The sequence below is a fragment of the Ixodes scapularis genome, unplaced genomic scaffold, assembly GCF_016920785.2.
Source record: "Ixodes scapularis isolate PalLabHiFi unplaced genomic scaffold, ASM1692078v2 ptg000650l_1___fragment_2___debris__unscaffolded, whole genome shotgun sequence".
Taxonomy (NCBI): domain Eukaryota; kingdom Metazoa; phylum Arthropoda; class Arachnida; order Ixodida; family Ixodidae; genus Ixodes; species Ixodes scapularis.
This window is the reverse complement of record NW_024610017.1, coordinates 25,534-48,110: the sequence shown is the minus strand read 5'-3', so window position 1 is coordinate 48,110 and position 22,577 is coordinate 25,534. Positions and strand designations below refer to the sequence as shown.

Here is a 22,577-nt window from a genome sequence, read left to right as displayed (position 1 = left end):
ATATTTATTCGAGCTCACAAGAGCTGCAGTTTCCTACCCTTCAGGGAACTGTCCTGAGGGGTCAACTATTCTGAGGGGAAGGAAACAAAGGATAGTTTCTTACCCCGCAGGAAACTACCCTTCTCGACTGCAACTGGCACTGAAAATCACAATATTTGGGCGAGCCGTGGCAGGAGAAGGTTTTGTATCTTGGATTCCAAATTTTTTTGATTTATTTGTTTATTTAGAGAAATCACTAATCTAACAAGGAGATTCTAGCCTGAACCTTTTGGTTCAGGTAAACATACTGGGGCCTTTGCATTCTGCCTTCACTGCTGGGGCTACCTCCCAGTTAGGTTGAAGCATTTTGCTACGCGTGACCAATTTATGCCCCGCGAAATATCTCTGAATGGTTTTTCGAGAAGAAATGGCAGCATTACGAATGGACACGTCAAGCCAAGCTGCATACAGCTTGTAAAGGCTCACCCACAAATTGTCCCACGCATGCTTTCTCACTACAAAATGTGCATGAAATGCAAAGGTACAGCAGTTCAAACAATACAGATCGAGGAAGACACTTACTTCCAAGCGGCACCGACTTAGCGCGGTCGGTGGAGACGCTGCGGCTGCTGCTCCGACTCGCAGACTCGGCATCCGGACGGACTTCCACGGACTTGGAGCGGTTCTTCTTGAAGCTCAACCTCTTTCGGATCTTGCCCAACAATGTCCTCTTCTTGGGTTTTTCCAAGGCTCCTGCAAGGTTGGCAGGATGTTATTAGTTGCATTGAGAGTTTGTTATGAAGTGGCGGCAAGTTCTAGGCCAGAGCGACCGAAGAAGCAATAAACCTACCCGTGAGCGTGCAGGCACCAGAAAGAGCCCGTTTACTTGATCACCCATGTTTTCGTACACACCATGGGGGTGCTACAGTTCAATCCTTTCAGCCGCAAATATTAATGTGCTCTCTGCACATTACCCAATGCATACCATATTGTTCATTCACCCTTAAGCTTACAGGGCAGCAAAGGCTACAGCATAAAATCACGGCTTTGAAACATTCTGTGAAACGAACGCTCACGCTGGAAAGGCACATCTCAGTGGAACGAATGCAGTTTTGTTGATCAATCTAGAGCTCTATTTCATTGTTTTTCAATCAGTGAAGCCCCTATCGGTCAAAAAAGTCAAATTGGGGTTTTTTTGTGCCAAACCAACGACGGGCATCTGGCACGCCCGAGCAGAAGACTGAGGGTTAATTTCGACGACCTGCGGATCTTTTGACGTGCAACCGAAATCTCAGTTACACAGCGCCTTCTCCGCAATAAGCCTCCGTCAGATTGCGGGCACCTCGGCCGGGATTCGAACCCGCCACATGGGGATCCGTAGGCCGGCGCTCTCGCCTCGGAGCCACCGAGCCCCTATCAGTGAAGAAAGTACTAAAAACATTAGACCGTGAATAAAAGCACCTTAGAAATACATGACGGATACAAAAAATTGTAAATAAATGCCTTGGAAGATTTATGCATCTCTCCAGCGCTTATTGCCAAGGCAAAAAGGGCAGAGTCATTGGGCTGTTAACGCATGCGTGGCATCTGATATTCTGCAGAAGTGAGTTAACTACGCATGCTCACAACACATCCACAGCCCAGTAGCCAAAGAATGCTGCATGCAGAAGGTCATGTTGGATAGCTTATAGCCAAATTTGTAGTACAAAAGGGTCCTAACTATACTCAGATCCTCGGATACTTATGCTACTACATGCAAAAAATTTAATTGAGTTACAAGAGAAAAAAATGTTTTTCAAGTTTTTTTCAACAACAATACAAGCCATTTCTTATTGCCCCTCTCCCCCACTTCGAGGGAAGAAAAATCTGAGAATGTCCAACCCTGTTTGTATTGCACTGCTTTTTCATTCATTCATATACTTCTCGTGTCCACACACAGCTTGATGCCTCCTTAGAGGTACACTTTCCAACTCCTCTTGAACTAATGTAAACCCAAACATGAAAACGATAAAAAAATACTTAGTTTTGGAGTTGTGAACAAACAGCTAATGATTGCGCTTCCAATTGCCGGGTGTGTGATGAAGTTAGCAGCACATGCAGCGGACACACTGAGGCATGGAGTTCAGACCCCTCTGGCTACAGCTATTTATTCTACTAATCTTTGTTCCTGTAGAAAGTTTCAGCTTATGCTTGCCAAATGTTGCATCTTCTGCTTTAGAACCTTCCTGAATATAGTGTGTATATAAAAGCAGCTGTAGCAATCCTTAGTCAAATCTTCAACACAATCTCGAGATGTGCAGTACCCTGTTTTTCGAGCTGTAGGCACGAGTTAACCTCATTAAAGAGGCACTAAAGTGGATTTTGAGATTAGTCTTTTTATGGCACAAACTCAATCGATGTACGCTAAGCATCCTATAAAACCCAAAATTACAATTGCTCATAGCCTTTTTCACCCTTAAAAACACTGTCAAACACCACAACACGCCCCTTTTTCCCCAAGATATTTCAGAAAGAGGGACATGTTGCGATGTTGCGTTGCGTCTTTAATGGCAGAAAAGGCTATGCACATTTGTAATTTTGGGTCTTGTAGGATGCTTAGGGTGTGTAGGTCGAGTTCGTGCCATAAAAAGATGATCTCAAATTCCACCTTAGTGCCCCTATAGACATTTCTTTTAGGTTTTACACTTTCCCGCCCTCTTTATTCGTGACGTTTTGCCACGTATGCGGCAACATGCATCGCACAGTCTTACAACATGCCAGTCTCTCGAATTCCCCGCACAGCAGCCAATGAGCCAGTCGATGGTATCTCCAAAGGGAACTCGGTGAATGACACAAGACGAAAAAGTTATGACCCAAAAATTAAGCGTGTTATGTGTCGCAGCGTTATAAACAACAAATACTAGTGCAAAGGACAGGTGAAGGCAAGAACACAAACGGGACTAGCGTTTACTTATGCACTGTTGCTTTAATGCACTTACAAGGACAATGAAGGAAGAAGTGAGAGCAGTTGCCTCTTCAAGGTGACGAAAAGGACAGAGAGAAAGAAAGAAATGAAAGCAACAGGACACGTTGAAGCAAATGCAGTAAAAACGAGGCTACAAATGAAATTACAGTTGAAACAAGAGACAAGAAAATAATGAAGCATATGAGAAAAAAAATAATCTACCGTAGAATACCGCATATCCACCCATTCCACATTAAGCGCCCATTACCACATTTGTAAGATCCGAGTGAATATGCGTGGTACATTTATACGTAAAATTGCCGACTGCACAAGCGCCCATCCCCCATTCTTTTGCGATTATCTCCAAAGTCTGAGTGGGCTCTTGCCCAGTATTTTACGGTAATAAAACTTAAAAAAGTTAAAGAGAAATCTTTTTCAAAGTATTCTTACTGCTGTATATTAATTTTTTCAAAAGCTTTCTTCCTTTCCTGAATTACATTTTTTAATTTAATCTTATTTCAACCGCATTTTCAATTATGGTTTTAATTTACTGCATTGGCTTTGATGTATCCTATTCCTATAATTTCTTCCTTTACCTTTCGTCGTTCTCATCGTTTGGTTATAAACTGCTCTCACTTGTTCCTTCTCTTTTCTTATAAGAGCGTTAAAACAACGTGCTAGGCACTAGTGCCTTCGGTGGATTGAAGGCTGAGTGTGTTGGCACACACCAGCTGGGAGCACGTGAAGCAAAAGCTTGTGCAGCAGAACCCACGATCCTGGGTTCGATCCCCGCCCCTGCCCGTTTCGGTCTAAATGAGCATCGTACCTGCACGGGGTTGCGTATCACTACTGCGTGGATGCACGTTGAAGACCCCAGGCAAGCGGTTGTATTGCACTGGCTAAATTTATCGCCTACGTTGGGTAACAATGTCGCCACATGTTGGACGACTAAACTCCTGCTGCCTAAATAACAACTACTTTAATTTGTTTCTCGTTATTCCCATCTGTGTTCTTGCCCTTGTCTGTCCTTTGTGCTGTTTATTGTTCATAATGCTTATCTGACTAGCCCACTTTAACCCCCGAGCCGTTTCGGATGACCCAGGCTCCTTCAAAGCTTAGTTTGCGGCACTGCTCAGAGATGGCAGCATGGGTTTTCTATCGCACACGTTTTTAGGGATGGAAGCTGACTTTGGAGACACGTGCGACCCGGGCAGCACGTGCAATAAAAAAAAAAAAAAGGAAAACAGTTTAGGATCAAAAATTGCACCCAAAAAAATGGTTAGGGGGTTAATATTTTGGTGGCACAGCACAGATATTCTTAGATCAAAACTTCTTTTGCATTCTCTTTATGCACCAAGCTACCTTCACATATCACAGTGACCGGCCCATTGAGCACTGTGTGGGAAAGTGGACAGATAGGCACCCTTTCGTTGTTTTTTTTCTTAATGCAGCGATATTTGCCAGTAAAGACTACTCAAGGTTCGAAATGTCGAAATATAGAAAAGAATTTGCTTTTTTCCTTACCTTCACCTTCAGCCTCGCTGCATGAAGAGGAAGCGCTTCTTTCCACCGAGTTGTGGTCTTGTTTTCGTAGACTACTCGGCGATATCGACAGCGGAGTCTCATCCGACTGTGTCCGTGGAAAAAACAGATAAGACTCCGGTTGGTACAAACAACCCCGTACTGTACTCTCAAACTCCTTGAGCACGCACAGTGAAACAGCAATAGCCACCAAATGAAATCATCAAAATTACGCAAATATTGCAGCGACTAAAAGCAAACAAATGATCACAAACCTCGTTTTACGGTAAATTGTCTCTCTACAGTAAATATAGTAAAGATATAGACTTAGAAGAGCGAAGTCAAAGTGCCCTTATAACTAGCTAAGGTTCTGTGTTCTCAGTAAGTATCGACAAGCATTTAAAATTAACCCGTAGGGTGATTTCTTCATAATCGGTGAAACCCAAACAACTTTTAATTGGAGCTGTCCTAGAATATAAAAAAAACTTTGTGGGAATCTTTTTCCGCAGCTTTATTTTGTGCTCACTCGTAACATAGCTCCCAATGAACTTCTTGCTTCGGAACTACATCTTTTTTTCTTGTTGGTGCGGGGTATTTCCTAAGGGGTCCTGCGCATGCTCCCTGGAGGTTGGGGAATTCCCTGTTTCCTTCAACATCAGCCCCAGTAAACGCCGATTTTCGCACGATACCAGAAAATAGACACAGAAAAACACTGAAGCTGAGGATAAGCCCCGAAAAAAAAACGCCTTAGAGTTTTACGAAAAATAAATCCAGAAAACGCAACCCTGTATACTTAAAACACAGGTACGGGCATTTGAGAATATAGTAAATATTTTTTCTGTAAAAAATGGCTTTACAGTAGAGGTCCTACTGAACTTGAGCATCTTCATTGGTATGTCAGAGCCTCAGATGCCTACAGACACTTTGCACATGCGTCAGATTACAGCCGCCATTGCCGACCTTCTCTTGTCTGTCGAGATGCCGAGCCACCGAAACGGGTCTTGATGAGCTTCCACAAGAGCCAATGCTGGGGAGGGGGATGCAATAGAATCTAAGATGGCAATAACCTGGCCTGCTATGGCAATAATGAAGTGAAGTATATGGAATAAGAGGAAACAAAAATTGAAGGTCGGTTATGGCGGCCCCAATGTACAGCTGCTGCGAAGCGTCTATACCTGTAGTACAAGCATACTTCCACTTTCCTTTACTATACCCATCTTTTTGCTATCACGTTAGTCTGTCAACAAAACGATTTTCCATCGTACAAACCAAGGATTACTTAATGCAGGAGCATTTCACAGTGCAGCATGTTGAAAGTTGGATTTCTGACGGCATGCAAAAGACACCGGTGGTGCATAAAAAATTGACAGCAGCCATGCCGCCAACATAAATAAGCATAAAGAAAAGCAGAAAAACCAGAGTTATAGCTTAATTGGCAAAGCAATTACGGTACATCAGTTGAACCAAGTATAGTTATTGAGAGCGTCCAGAAGGCTGATCACAGTTAGAGATCGAGATACTTTGAGTGTGTTGTATGTTTACTCTAGGCATATTTCAAGAATGTGAACTTGCGCTTTACTTGAAGTACACTTTATGGTGCTGTCCAAGGGAATACAAGACAGTCGAATCTCGTTAAATCAAACTCGAGGGGGACCGAACATTTGTTTGAATAAAGCAAAGTTTGAATTCCGCGGAGTTTCCTCCTATAGAGACACATTGGATGGAACCTGTATGTTTTTAGTTTGAATTATCTGCAAGTTTGAATTAAGAGAGTTTAAAGTAACAAGATTTGACTGTAGTTGACTTCCAACCTAAGGATGTTTCTCAACTTCAGTGTCTGGCTAAATTTCTTTGCTTCTCATAGCAGATATTGCCTCAGCTCCCTCGCTACATGGGGCGCTTGTTTTTGTTTAAGCAGACTCCTTGAAAAATTGAGTGTAAACATGGATACAGTCTTTACCGCATGTTTATCGAACTCGGCAGACATTAGACACGAAGCGTATCAGTCAGGAACGCACTGTGCATAAAGTAATGGGGCAACCTTTCAGCGTTGGATCGGCTCCAGCGACTTACAGCGTCCGACGCTGTCAGCCCGAAGGTTAATCAGCATATGTCTTTGCCAGCATCGTTACGAACTCTTTAGTTCAGTACAGGCAGCGCTGATTAAAAGAATCTCAAGCCCTTCGTCTGTTAAACGTGCATTTTGAAAAATGTACCCTAGCCACCTGCAACTCCCCCAGTGAAGTGAAACATTGGCAACCTTCGGTGAAATCAGTGAGGAAGCTTTCTAATCCATTGTCAGACAGCGCCAAAGTGAGTGCAACCGAGAGAGAAAAAAAACCCGCAACTCAGGGGTGCAGCCAGTGGTTGTGCGAGAAGTTTTCGGAGGTCAGTACCTGGGAAACCTCATGCCAACGGCCCTTCTTGTCCATTCTCACCTAAGAATAGCAGTCGGCAACAAATTTCGGTCAGAAAAGACATCTGTGCAAGTTTGGCATTTGGCTTGCAACAAATTCTTGACAGATTACTATGCCGTGAAAAATGAACTGTGTTCTTCTCACTGCAAAAATAAACTAGGCATTGCCAGATACTCTGCAAGAATGTTGTACTGGGGTATGGCATGAGATATGCCTAAATTTCAGCTAATTACCAACTCAACAGATAAACACAATTTTAAAAACTTTTCAATAAAAAAATGGGGTCTCTTTTTTTTATGTATACAAGGGCTGCACTCTCTACCATTTTCTCATTCAAAATCCCCAAGAATTGCTTTCAACTATATTGAATCAGATAGTATTGAAATTCTAAATTTTTGGGGTCTTATGCCAACTGCCGGCACTATACATTCAGCTGGAGCATGAACAATTAGTATAGTGATACATAGTTCATTTCTGTGTTGCAAAAAAACATGACAGACTTCTCTTGTCAGAAGTCCTCTTCTTAAAACAAAAAAACTTGCATTACTTTTTTTTTTTTCAAATGCAGGGACATTTAGGGACAGTACTAAAAGGAAAAGAGTGGCTGTTTGGGCTGGTCGGTTTGTCATTTCATAAAGCTTGCGCACGCGCAGCAAAGACGAGGACAAAGGGAGGACAGGACACAAATGAGGTGCCTCGTTTATGTCCTGTCCTCCCTTAGTCTTCCTCTCTGCTGCACATGCACAAGTTTCGTGAAAGGTATTAAACAGGGAGAAACCTGGAGAAGTTGTTAGTACAGTTGGTCATCATAAAACCACAGCAGTCAAACAAAACATGCACATAGGAACAGTATTTGTGTCCTGCACCAAAGAGAAAGAAAATTCGTACAATCAACTGCTGCCTCCTGCCCAAGGAAAGCTCTCACAATTATTGACTCATCCATTTTTTGCCCAATAATCACACTAAGCATCTGCCAACTGCAACTGATCTACTACCTAATCATTGCATGTGCGTAATTATGTTTGTGGTGTAGTTTTTTTTTTCCAGTACCAGCGTGCTCTATTTCTTGCCCTAGAGTCACTGGACTGAGACTTGCCATAAATGCCAAGTTGAGCAATTCTGGGTCACATGACTTACGAAAGCCATGTTGCGACGGATTTTCACCAGACAACAATGGGCCCTTCCAGTATTTTTTATAGGTTTCGGTTTTATATGCGCTCGAAAATGCTAGAATATTTTACAGAATTAATCGGATAGCACCTTCCACGCCATCTGGTACGGCAGATATGGCGACACGAGAAATCCAGCCAGCGCAGTACGACTGCTAACCTGAGGTCTTTAACGTGCATCGTGCAGTTAGTGATACAATGCACCGGTACAATGTTAATCCAAATCAAACCCAGGATGCCTGGGTCCTGTAGAGCGAGCTTGTGCTCAGCTCCGAGCTGTGGTGCACTAAAACACTCGACCACCGATCCTGCAGAACCATTCATGTCCCCGTGTGCAGTTCTGTCGGCTGGTTCCAGCATCACGACCTTAAGTACACTGTAAAATACTGGGCAAGCGCCCACTCAAAATTTAGAAATAATCGCGAGAGAATGGGGGATGGGCGCTTGTCCGGTCATCAATTTTACATATAAGTGTACTGCGCATATTTCCTCGGATCTTACAAATTTGGGAATGGGCGCTTAATGTGGAATGGGCGGATGCGTGGCATTCTACGGTATGGTAATGAACGGAATTGCAAGCGCACGAGTGTTGTTCTGGATGTTGTACAACCATGTTTGTAGAGTCGTGCTTTTGTGAATTGCTTTGCTTTATGGAGTTAACAACCGCCTCCCTCGGGAAAGTTTTCCCTCGTTAATGCCTCCTCCAGTTTACACTTCCCTATGCAGGTAGTTGTAATCTTTATTGGCTCAGAAGAGCAGCAGCATTACAGAAAGATGCCGTAGAGTCCTGCTGTGCTGTGTCTAGTGACAATGATTATGCGATGATATCTAGAAGGATCAGTTTCCCATATGCTTATGCCCCTCAATTAGCACAGGCCACTAAAAAGCCACATAGCAGCCAGGAGCAGTTGAGATCAGCAACGGGTGTTTGCATTTGAATAATTATTTCTCCGTTAAATCTAATTACCTCCCCACCAGCAATTTTGCCTGGCTACGGTAGGGCTTTTTAACATTTCCTAGGGGTGATTTCGATCGTATAAAATCCTCGTGGACAATTAAATCATAATGGAAGTGGACAGCTCATTTGTTCCGTGGACGAACAGCTTGCCTTTAGGCAATGTTCTGTCTAACAGAGTTCTATGCCTTAGTCGATATTGGCCATTGTTTGAAGGTCCCACATTCCCCAGAAATCAGATCAATCATATTCAGGTAGGCATATATGCGAGAGAAGTAGACACATATATCTTAACAGAGTTAAATGATTCAGATTGGTCAGAACAAGAAATGAAATTAGCAGGACCAGCAGTTGTTCCACAGTGTCTCCCTTTTTTTTGTTTTCTTTTTTGAGTGCAGTGGTTTCAGAACAATTCAGGGACTAGAGTGAGCAGAGACATTCACAAACATGAGTGAACATACCTTGAAGCTTGGGCAGGCAACTTCCTACACAGATTGCATGCAAAGAGCAGGAGGAAGCGACAGTCAAATCAGAGAAGAAGTTGCCACAACATTCAACGCTCCGTGCCAAACAATTACCAATACAGTAGCGAGCAAAGAGGTGTTAAACAAGCGATGAAGGCGCACCTAACCACTGAATGTTCTCAGGGTACCAAAACTCTGAAGCTTTGTTTTAAAACCACATCACGACTCTGCAATTGATGGCTTAGAAAACCTTCAAAGTGGTGCCTTGAGGAATTGAATCGGAGCATGCGGAGCTGTCAACCAAAAAGCAGCATGCCCACCAGCTTTCAACCAGAGCTGCTCAGAACTACCATGGAGACACTATATGCACCCGGAAATTGATGGTCAGGAGGAGAGGAGTGCACAAGGGGACATCAAAAGGCCGATCTCCGATTGGAATGATTAGTGGGTAGACCTAAAGCTACCTGCCTTCATCTCCACTGCAGTCGTTGAACGTGTTTGAATGCGAGAGCCAAACACCACACGTTGGCATTCCGCGTTCCAACGCATTCGACGAGTGCAGCGGAGTCGAAGGCTGCCTTTGTTACCACTGCACTCGTTGAACGTAACGCAAGAACCAAATGCCGGACAGCGGCACTTCGTGTTGTCATGCGTTCGACGAGTGCAGTCGAGACAAAAGCAGCTTTAGGTCTATCCATTCATCATACCAATTAAAGCTCGGCGTTCTGACATCCCCACACACTCTTGTCTCCTCCTCTTCCTCACTTTCTCGGCGCATATACGTTTTTCACTTTTATTTCCCTCGGCTTGGAAATGGTCACAAAATCCCAGTCAGAAAGCTCGACTGGCCTGATTCTCGGATATGAGCAGGTTCTATGGAATGTGGGGCTTTGGGAACATTCAGTGACTCAATGTGATCCATTCAGAACCCTTGCCCTGAAGCAGTCTGTTCTAAAAGCTAATCCTTAGTGACATCACCTCTGTAGGTATGTAAGGTTTAATTCAATTCACTAATCTCGATGGCAAAGCCAGCAATGAAACAGAAATTGCTAATGTCGTCCGACTTGTGTTGCTACAGCATGGAGGTGGCGAGTAAAACCGCCGTCTTGCCACTGCATATGGCAGCTTTGGCTGCCAGAGGAATGACACGAGATCGGGGCACTTCATGCATAACACTAAGCACCACTGATGGTCATCATTTAAATCTAAAAAAAATGTAGACATTTACAAATTTTCATAACGCGAAATTAGAGCACAGCTCTTGAGGAGGAGGAGGAGGAGGAGGGTACAGAGGGGAGGGTATGCCCCTCCTTCTCCTTTCCTCCTCCTCGTTTGTACCCTCTGCTCCTCCTCCTTCATGCCTTCCCCTCCACTCCCACAGTTTTCCTGCTAAATTTAGCTGAAAAATTGATGCCACATGACTTGGCGTCACATTACTTATAAACAAATTCAGTTTCTCCGCTAGATTTAGCAGGAAAATTGACGTCACGTGATCTCAACACCAATTCAATTCCTTGAATTTAGAGGGGGAATTTTCCTGCACTGACGCCGCAAAACACGGAAACGGGCACCTAAGAGCTAGGCTCTAAAATAACGGTATGTATAAGGAAATATCTGGCGCATTTAGCGGCTCAATCTCTATAAGACTTTGACTGCTCCAGAAGCTATTCAAGCATTTTGATTCAAGTTTAGGACATGGTGTGGTGATTCAAATATACGTACGAGTAAAGGCCCGCTCACACTCTTGCGACCTGTTAAACCTGGGTTCCTTAGAACTTCTTAAACCAGAGAACACACTGGCGCCATCTATTGGGAAGCGGTGTAAACTCGGCGGTCCGGCATATTTTTTTGTTTTTTTTTTGTTTCTCGCACATTATCCTTTCATGGCTCGAAAAACTTTGGCAATGTTATAAACGAGCCTTTCTATGAGTATTACGCACATTTGACCTCGGAAATCCCGCAAAACCTTCACTCTTGTGAAATGCAGTTCCAGGGTCACCGCATAGATGGCGCCACAATGCCAGTGTGTTCCCTCATTCTAAAAACGTTTAAGAAGTTTTAAGAGATCTCGTCTCTCTCAGTCGTACTCGGTCGCAAGAGTGTGAACGGGCCTTTAGCGAACTTGGAGTAGAGTAGTTCAAAGATAAAGTGAACTGCAAACTTCATGCGTCGGATCACTGGGAGGCCAGAAGGAGCAAATGACAACCGAATCCCGTGTCAGTGTGCTTGGCAGTCCACGGCGCATTCGGTTTGTCACGCTAAACCAGCTTGGATTGTCTTCAAAGTTATGTGTCTGATCCTTTCTGACCAATCTTGACAGGTGGCACGGGGAAAAGCATGGCATACTCTGCTAAAGCTGCCGTATACGGTGGCTTTAATTATCCCTTAAAAAAATCTAATTTGAGTTTCACATTCCAGATGAACGAAGGGCATCTGGCATGCCCCAGCAAAGGACTGAGGAATATTTTGGGCCACCTGGGGTTCTTTTGACATGCAATCGAATCTTGATGACATGGTACCTCCTTCGCAACAAGTCTCCATCAGATTGTGGGCACCTCGGCTGGGACTCAAACCTGCCACCTGGGGTTCCTTAGAGGGGTGCTTTGCTTTCCGGAGGCACTGAGGTGGCTTGCTAGTTATATAGAGTAAGTGAATGTTCCCAGGGCACCAAAACTTCCAGGCTTCATTTCCAAGTTACAATGTCGTAATTGAGGACTTGAAGATGGATGCCCAATGAAATCAAATTTGTCGTCGGCACCTTCCGACTGGCTGCAATTCTCTAATTGTTCAGAACTCCCCAAAGATATTTTACGGGTAATGTTCTCTTTCGTTCCCTTACTCCCGGCATCAAGGTGGCCGGCTTGAGTCCATCAAAGAGGTTAATTAGATAATTCAATTTATTTCCACCCTAAAGGCCCAATAAGGCATTGCGATTCCCAGCTCTAGCGGATGCTAGAGCCAGGGCTGAAGGAGCTACGGTAAAGTAATGCCTCTTTAGCCCTCTTGAATAGGATCAGTGTTGCCACCTGTCAGCAACAGAATGACCGTTATAGTGGCATCAGAAAATAAAAATGAAAGTGTCGATACTAGGAGCTCAGGTGATTCTAGCAGATGCTATGGAATGCTGTACTTAGTAACACACGGAGGCTCAAGTCACACTCTCTTCCTTTGTGTTTCGAGTGGAAGATTGCGTTTGAGAAAATTATGCTAGAGTAGGAGGGACGTCTCTCGGGCTCACCCTCTGCACGCTGTGGATGATGAGAGTGCTCTTGGTGGCAGTCGGGCTTCTCCCCTTGGCCTCCAACTCCTTGAGCGCCGCTTCCGTCAGGGAGCTTCCATCTGAGCAACGGCCGGAGGGACAAAGTGCGAGGCGCAGAAGATTAGGGTCAACAGGCACTGATGCGCAAGCTAGACACAAAGGTCCTCAGTCGAAGCCATTACGAAGAACTATAAAAAAGGAACCTCCCAGAAGCCTCTGAGTGGCAGCCAATATTTCACCAACATGGTTAGCTTCTACAGGGTACAGACCCCATGACCGGTCACAAGAATATGTAGAGTACTGAGTACTGGAGGGGCAGTGCATGGGTGAAAGGTAAGGTGAGAAAGAGAGTGCATGGGCAGGGACAACGCCCATTTATCAAATCGTCAATGTGCCAGGGCATGTTTCTCCATGTCAGTAAGTAGACGAGTGTCGGTCGTTCGCAGATTGAACACTAGACCAAGCTAAATGCTGACACAGCACTCATGTCCAATATCTTCCCACTGTGGCTCGCGGTAGGCGGCACTGGAAATCCGGTGCTATGACCTTGCTCTCTCGGAGGTGTTTGTTGGCAGGGGTGGGTGAATTGCATGGAGAGTGAGGAGCAATGGGGGAAAGGACATCAGTACTGTTGGGACGTGAACCGTAGAGGAGTTATGACCCGACAGGCAGGAGAGGACAAGAATGAAACGTCGGCTACTGCTACGAGACTTTCGGGAGGCCCCTTGTTAAGGAGCCGATGCTCGACAGTTAGTATGACATTGTTTAAGTGTGTGATGGTGCACTAACATGTACAACAAAACGTTAAGGTTATCTTTTTATATATCTTCGTCAAGATAGTCTGATAGTACAGATAAAATTTTGGCCCGAATAGGAAAAAGTGAGCGCCCCCGTTGACCTTGCTACCGTAAAATACCGGGGAACATCAGCCCCACTTTCACTAGAAACTGGATTAATCCAGACACGGGCGCTTGTCGGTCAAATCGGGCACTTGACGTATAATTTGCATAATTCCCAAGTTTGGGAAATGTTAATAGTGGACGTCTAAACGAAGTGGGCACTTACATCATATTTTATGGTAGGTGTTTTTACTTTCCGATTTCGAATCGTGCAGCAATTGAACAAGAGTAGTTTTAGCTTGTCCACAAGGTTTCACAAAAACAACTAAAACATTGCTAGCTGGAACAACAGCCGGACGAGCAATAAAATTTGCTAAAACTTCGCTGACTAAGGTAACCCAGACATGATGTGTATATAGGTACAATAAAAAAATTATGCTAAAAGTTTGTAACTACCGTAAAGTTCCGAGAGAACGCCCACCCCCTAGAGATCGCCCATCCCATTTTTCTGGCTTAATATTAGTAACATAAAAATTCCGAAACATCGCCCACACCCGATTCCCGTCGAACGTCACGCTATGTCCGACGGGAATCGCATCAACCGCGCAATTTGCTGTATCGGCACGCCTGACAAGCGAGTTTATAGCGGGTTCCCACGTTTTTGTCCGCGATCTGCGTGCGCAATATTGGCTTCCGTAACACACGAGTTGTTCCCACATGTATGTTGCACCATGAAATGCGAATCTTAACAGAGTTTGCAGCGGATTACCGCATTTTTGTCCGCGATCTGCACATGCAATATCGGTTCCCGTGAAAGGCAAGTTTGTAGCGGAATCTGCTGCGCCCGCAACCTGCGGTATCCTTTCCCGTGACACAGGAGTTTGTAGCGAATTCCCGCATGTTTGTCGCATTGTGAAACGCGAATTTCCGGGGTCCACAATCTGCGGCATCAGTTCCTGCGTAACGTGGTTTGTAGCCAGTGCCAGGGTGTTTATCATTCATTTTGGATAGTTTTGCTGTAGCATCTTCAAAGATAGCCCACCCCAAGGTTTTCAACATTTATCTGTTCATTATGGGTGGGCGTTCTTTCGGAACTTTACGGTAGTAATACTGGAGTCACAAAAATGCTGTTATCATATATGCACAATTTATATATATAGCAGCTGGAACATAACAAAGCAACCTTTCATGCACCTCTGCAAAGCCAGAAATAATTTGGAGCAATAATAAAACTCGACAGTTTGAGATTTTGTTCGAGAACGACAGAAAACTTATGATATTGCAAGCTAGTACTCTCATCTCTTGTACTTTTTTTACCAAAATTTGCACTACACGTTACATAGAATGTGGTCAAATCATAGCAATTTAGCATCTCAAGTAGTACATTAAATGAGACCTGTATCTGCTAGGCACATAAGATCTCCCCCTCCTGTCCAATGGGCATTTTTCTTGACACATGCACAAGACAAAGTACTAGAATATGTAGCCAGGGCTCCTCATGTGCTTGAGTGGATGATTTTCTAACTAATCAATAACACATACTCATGCTTGCATTATATACCATTATAAATTAGCTTGTAGGTTTGTATCAACCATCCATCTAGCAATTGCATGACTGCAACAATTGCATGGGCAAAGCTGACTCGCTTGTCTGACTGCATCTTTTTACATTCGTAGTGAGGCAGTTATGCCTCTGCAGTTTTCATCTTCACAAGCTGGGTAAGTGTTCATTTAAGCTTCTGGCCCTGTAACTTTTGCAACTTTAGTCTGTACTACCAAGACACTATCTGATTTTCCATTTTCTCGGAGAATTTATGAAGGCGAGTTAGTGGAAAAAAAAGGGGCATACACCAACAGGTTAGTCAAACATCCATGCATGCATGCACGGTAACAAGCACGCATCGTGAGGCACATTTGCATGCAAACAGCTGCAAATGCACAAGGGCGACGGCGCCAACCCAGGACCACGCAACGCAGGACAACGACGATGACACCACCACAACACCAACAAAAGGAGATGCAGGCACAACGAAAAATACGCAGCAGTGAAGAGAGTGAAAAATTGGTTTGTGCACCAGAAAGAGTAGTAGTAGAAGAACCGCAGAGAAGGAGACCAGCGTTCCCGGTAAAAGTTGCACTCTCACCATCGTGCCTAATGTTCCCGTTTTGGTCGGCCCTTGGAAATGGAAAGCCGCCAGAGTTCCTTGGTTCCTTGCCGTACGAACCATCCACTTCTGGCTCCACCCATCTTCGTGCAGCCCCATTTTGATACAGGTCTCCGCAATCGCTGGTCGTCGATTCGGACGAGGAGCCGAGAACGGACTTCTCGCTAGTTTTCGTTTGCGGCGAAGCCGTTAGAACGACGGTCACCATTTGCCTCTCTCCGTTTAGAAGACCATCCGTAGTAGATGGACCTTGCGAAGCAAACTCTCCACCAACCACAAGACTGCTGTTGTCGTCGGTGGAGCTACTCGCCATCCTCTGCCGACCAGACACATTCGGCGGCGGGGAAGACGGCAGCGGAGGCGGGATGTCGGCGTCTGCAGCGTCTCTTCGGCAGCCATCTTGCTTTGGAGATCCACCTGACATGTTCGACGGTAACAATGTCAAGTCATCGCAATCCTTCGCAAACAAAGGTTGAGAAGAGGCTTCCGGGAAAATGGGAGAGTGTGCGGAGGGCATCATGTCCGCCGAACCGTCGGAAAAATGGCCATCACGCTGCGCCTGGTGCACCGGGGCAGCCCCGGAGCAGCCATTGGAAATCTGACTCCGGAGAAACTCCACCATGGATTCGTCGAGCGGTTTGGGCGGAGACTGCTCCAGGAGCTTCAGTTTTTCCTCAATGGCGAGAACCGCTTGTCTCTCGAGGTGTCGAGTTTTAGCTAGGTGGTCACAACAGGGTGGCATGCAAGAAAACAAGTCGCAACATGCAGCCACCATTCTACAACAGTAGTGGCAGTCTGGAATGCCTAAAAATAAAAAGTGGAACCAGAGAACAGCCTAAAAGATGCATTGTACTCATGCCTTGATGTTAAGAGAATTTCCTGGGGTACAAGAGGGCACCTGGGGTTACTTGCACTTTAGAAAATATAAACAAACATTGAGTGTCACCTATACCACTGACATTTACTGATGCCAAGTAGTGTCTGCTAAAAGAGTTTAAGAAAGCCTCGATAGTAGAATATCAATATGCATGCGGCATGCATGCACGGATGCGAGAATGGTGGTATCAAAAACAATATTGCAACTTTATCGGGTATAAATAAAGGGGGACAACTCTATACAGCCAAACAACATCATAACGAACTCTGAAGGACCTACTGAAATGTCCATTGTTGTACAAGTCAGTCTGGTATACAAATTTTATGTGAAAATTAGAACATGGGAGACAAACAGGTGTACAGAACAGTGACACATCTCTGGGATTATGTGCCCTGTTTTCGAAAAAGATGTCATCAAACCTAGTACAACAGCTATTCTTCATTAAAATTGCAACATATATTGGTTAATTACGGTATTTTTGTGTCAAAAGATAGATCTCTCTTGGTTGTATTTGCTAGGCATGTGCAAATAGTGTATTTTCAGTTTAAAGCAAATTCAATGCATGCCAATAAGTGGTTTTCTCCAAATATTTTTTAATTCAAAATTAAATAGTTTTCCCAAGCCCTTTACTACATCCCTCCCCCTGCCTAAATGAAAACCCAACTGAACTTGTGAAGGTTGTTCCTAAGCTTTAACATGTCGATTTCTAAGCTGTTAATCTGACTATATTTAGAGACTGTGGCCTCAGAAAGTCTGATGACTACATTGGGATGGCAAGTAAATCAGAGATTTGATATACAATTAAAGCTAGAGAGATTCCCAGCTATACCTGATTGATCGGATTTATAAATACTATTGGTTAATACGCAAATATCCTTTCTTCAATATCAAATTTGAAAAGAAAAGATAGAATCGCAAATAATGAATGCAGCTCGTCGGGGCAACTCTGCATAACATGTATTCTTGTGTAATAGCCACAGTTTAATATTAAAAATTTTACTGCAATGCAAATATACAAATTTTCATTTTTTTTTAATACTTTAGGAGTGTGTGTTTACCATCCTGTTTTGAAAGTGTACCTTTCTCCTATGTGGCTAGGATATCTATACCTTTCCAAATGTTCATTGCGGTGGGATAGTCCCATTGAGTGCACTTTTTACCAAGAACTGGTGCATTGTGGAGAAGCAACACCCACAGAGATTGCTACCGCATGCGTTGCTTCTCTGCAGTGCACCGGTGCTCGGCAAGAAGTGCGCTCAACAGGGCTAATCCGCCGTAATCAGCACTTAGAAAAATATGAAGATCACAGTCCATCTCGAAGCGAATATCAAATAGCATAGTATTCGAGACTATTAAAGAATTAGAATATTCGCACAACCCTAGTATTTACTTATTTACTTGAATGGCATTCAACGCAAATTTCGGATGTCCAAGAATGAATTTGCAAAAGTCAAGAAATGACTGCATAGATTTACCCAATCTAAAAATAAATTCTCCAAACACTAAAGTATAACAAAACAACAATAACACGGCATTGGCCACATTCGACTAGGATGCCTTTGGTCTGGAAACTGTCGCTTTTTGAACGAGTACATATTTTTGCATCAGGTGTCATTGGGCTCATTCGATTTCGCTCCTGCACCAGGGTACACACTGCCATATTTGATTTACAAGTGCAGCCAATCTGAAAACTAAACTGGAAGTACACTGCACTGCAATTTTCTGCATTGGTGCAGGCTGGTGCAGGTAAATCGAATGAGCCCACTGATCATAGCAAAGAGAAAGAAAACCTTTCGGGAGAAAATTTCGGAACAAACATTGCGAATCCATTCTTAAGGTAACTTTATAACAGTTCAGACACATATTATTCATGTGCCTGGACAAACAGCATCTTGTTATTAATAGTCCCAAGCTGCTGCGCAAGAGATAACCTGCCAGTTCTTCATTTTCACTAACTCTTCTACAAACTTGTTGGTGTAATTTCCAGGCATGGAAGATATTAGGACAAAGAGAGATAAGTAAAGGCTTTTGCAAAGGCTGCAATTCTCTGCATTTTCCCCCGTACGTTACACACCTTCATTTGTTATAGATCGCTATTGCACTGTGTGCGAGCAGGATACTTTGTCTTATATCAAATACTTGGTACCTAGGAAGTTACTAGCGATTGTTCATTTATAGATCGCTGGGTCGTGTATTCTGCTATTTATAGAACAGAAACTCAATATGGTGTCATGGGGAATCGTCGGAACAATACCTAGTATATTTTGTTGAAAGGGCATTTTCCTATTAAAGACGTTCGTTATAATGAAATTTGACTGTACTTATTTGAACCATTCACTTCTTAAATTGAGGCTTTTTTTATATAAATTATTTGGTCTACTTAGTACAAACTCTGTAGTTGCACACAAATTGCGTAGAACAACGAATTTCGAATCATAATTTGGATTAAAATATGAGTATATAGGCAAAAAAAACTTCTAGTACATTTAACGCATAGTCACTAATTGAACAATATTTAGGCATCTGGGTTGTGAAAAAAAAGTATGGCACTGACAACATAAGTACTACACAATTAAACACTCCTCTTTGCCAATGCACAGCTTGTAGAAATCGGTAACCAAGCAGGGAATGGGCTTCCATGAAGTAGCTAAGAAAGGTATGAAACAGCAGCAGAATTGTTATGAATTTGTTAATTGCAGAACGAATCTGCTAGACCAGAGACTGATAGTCCCACTCCTACATGCACACCAAGCAAACCCAAGCCATACCAGCAATAAAATAGTCGTTTCCCATGTCCCACATTCACAGTGATCTATACTGTGAAAAGATTCTGATTTTAAGTAAGCTCCAGAAATACCACATCACCAGCAAACTCCAGGAAGGGTTTGCAGCATGATCCTACAAAGCAAGTAGCCAGCTAATAACATATGCTTTAAAGCATTAAGCTGGGACACAAAAAGCGTACTATACAAGTGACCAGCTGTCTGGAAATTTGATTATAAAACTACAGTGTCTCTGGACAGAAAAGTCAATGTTTGTAGAAAATATCTTTAATTTTATTAGTATGTCAAATATCTGCATCAGTATTAGAAGCATATGCTTAAACTGCTATTCATTATGCCAGTCTTTACTATAGGAAGGCTCGACAGTTTATAGTATATATACTAAGAACAGCAATGTCTCGTGGTACTTTGGCTAATCTCTGCACAAAAACAGGTCCCAAGACCGCTACCTGCTACAGCGTGAACATCTTTACTATAATGCTCCAGGTAAAAGTTCAGCAAAGGTAAGCAAAACATATTTCATTTACTATTCACAGCTCCTTCGTTTCATGGTTTAGCTGGTGGGCAAGTTTCCAATGCACATCTCAAATGGTGCAAGGCCCCCATTACTCCTACTCCAAGTGTGCCTTTAGACGGCGGCATCTCGTTTCGGGTTGCAAATACTTTGGATGGCACACCACCATTTGATTGTTTGCATAATTTTGTCTTCGTGCTGCTAAAGTATCGCTGGTGATCTAAAAGGTAGATTTTTTCAAGTTTTGAATAAACGCGTATATATCAGCGTGACGAAAACAAACTTGGCTCACACTGTATTTGAATGAAAATCACCATAGAAGATACAGAAGAGCTGCTGACATTTTGTTAAGACCATCTATATCTCCTGACATGCTATACACATAAGCCCCTCGATAAATGCTTTGTCACACGTGCTTTAATTTGAGATTGCCTCAGCCTTTTGTTGGTTACTATAAAAGTGTGCCTCGACAAACTTCCAAGAGACCACAATGAAAACGGCTTTTGCATCTACGTAAAATCCCAAATTAATGCCCACCCACCAGGAAGGAATAAACAGAAAAGCATATCTTGTAAGTGACCACTTGGGATAAGACAGAGCAATTTTAAGCAAAAATGAGCAATGAACATGTCGGCACCTGCTACAAAAAGGCCCACTGGATGCGGGAACAACTACTGCAGACACTGACGTCGCATGGATTTGGCCGCCTCGCCGGTGTTTCCGCCACAAATATTCACCCATAAAATGAGATGGGAGATCTCTCAGGGGCGGACATTCATTTTCGGAATTTACTACACGAAATTTATGCTTAGAAATATTTCAAGAAATTACCTTAGTTTCTCCAGATCACAACCCTGTGCCGACACTGAGAGCAAGCCAATGCTATGACCCAATGGATTGCCCTTTAATCGTCGCAGCAACATTCACTGTTATCATTGTTTTAGAATTGCGATAGGTATTAATATTTTTATTGGTCAATATTACTCGGTTTTGCCTCCAATGTGAAATTGATTTGTGTAGAGCCATGGAGCCATTCCTCAAGTCATATTTGCAGGCAACCAGAAGAATAACTCTCAAAAGATCCAAACTTGTGGCACACTTTTAAGAAGAATGCAGCATGTGCAAAACATTTGGGTACGCAGCCAGACACAAGACTGTCAAAAAAACAAATATCTTTAGCGTGATGCAGTTCTGAAGAGAGTGCGAAAGACAGCAATTCAGATCAGTTTCCCAAGTTTAAATGCACAATATAGGTAAAAAAAAAGAAAAATACACATTTCAACATGAGTCAAATGAGTACTAGGTTTAAATTAAACATAATTACAAATATATATATATATTTTTTTTTTCTTAAAGGGCAACTCCGCTTCATTTTTGGTTTTGAAAAAACAATGCAGTCCTCTTCAGTATCGCCTAGGAAGACCACACGTCAAATATTACCACGCAGTTCTGTCTAAATGTTTCTTAAACGGTCCGGCAAACTTTGCAACTCGCCAAGTTGCCAAAATCGGCTGACTCGAGCGGGCGAATTCAGGCGCAACCAACAGCGCAGTCAAGGCTACGGCATGGGCGGAGCCAACATTGAGCTAAACGTCATCAACATGGCCCTCTTTTGCTTGTTTTTACTTCACCGATCGAGCGTAGTGCATGACGTCAGCAACGTTGCCTCTCGGCGCTCAGCGGTGTCCACGTGATTGGCGTACGCGCCTGCGCAGCGCGCTTCTTGGGAGCAGACCAACCGCCCGCCGTGGCCCCGCCTTTACCGCCGTCTTCCGCGTCACAACCACCGTCGTCGTCTCACCGTTTGTGATTATCATCATCCTCTCGGAGTTTCGTCCACACTATGGACACCACATGCGCAGAGTCGCAGACTTATGCCGCAGTTGTGCAGACGTCATCGAATGCCGTAGACACCAAAACGTGGTGAAGAGTGCAGTGCAGACGACACTCGCGCCTGCCGCACGCCCGCCAACCCCCATCCCGCCCGTCGTTGGGCCGAGGATCACGTGACATCTCGTACCACGTGATGGCCATGTACTTGGCGGCCCGAGGCCAATGTTGCCGGACGGAGTCGAAGTTTCGGTTTCGATTTCCGCTCGTGTTTAAAATTAGATTTAAAAATATATATCTCATTTTTCGCGAAGCAAACGACGTAGTGTCTTTTACTAGGGCTTTTTAATTCGAAATTACTCATTATCCCAAAATCTTTGGAATTGAGCGGAGTTGCCCTTTAACATAATTTTTGCAAGACGTTGCACACAACGCTGCTTCAAGATCTCAAAGGACTGAGTAAACAATTAAATAAATAATAAATGACTCACTCTCAGTCGTCGGCGATCGCTTGATGGTAGTTGTGGTGATGACCCTTCCATCCGAAGTGATTCGGCTGTTCTTTTCCACGATGCGATTTTGTTGAGAGAATTCCGTCGCCATCTGAGAGTCTGCCGTCACAGGGATCTGGGACCCCTCCATGTAAAGAAACTGAGACAAAAAAAAAGAGAAATATGTTATTATGTTTGCATGTTCACATGTTAAGGCCCATTCACACACTTTCGTTTGCTTACGACCCACTTCTTGCAATCTCTTACGACGAGAAAACACTGGCACGCTGGAGCTGTTTATGAGGTGGCCCTGGAGTTGCATTTGCCAGAGTGAAGGTATTGCGGTGTTTGCGAGATACATACTATCTAT

General features: G+C 43.7%; 1 protein-coding gene across 1 annotated transcript in view; it reads right to left on the bottom strand.

Annotated features, from left to right (window-relative positions):
- Nucleotides 1–430: 430 nt before the first annotated feature.
- LOC8030060 overlaps nt 431–22,577 on the bottom strand; it is a gene marked incomplete at its 5' end in the record, with an annotated part of 37,447 nt that continues 15,300 nt past the window's right edge. Inside the window, 7 exons of the mRNA XM_042287958.1 lie at nt 431–732; nt 4,448–4,553; nt 6,841–6,882; nt 9,447–9,470; nt 12,688–12,788; nt 15,692–16,429; nt 22,208–22,367. Of these exons, the coding sequence (XP_042143892.1) occupies nt 431–732; nt 4,448–4,553; nt 6,841–6,882; nt 9,447–9,470; nt 12,688–12,788; nt 15,692–16,429; nt 22,208–22,367 (1,473 nt within the window). The remainder of the gene's footprint in view (nt 733–4,447; nt 4,554–6,840; nt 6,883–9,446; nt 9,471–12,687; nt 12,789–15,691; nt 16,430–22,207; nt 22,368–22,577) is intronic.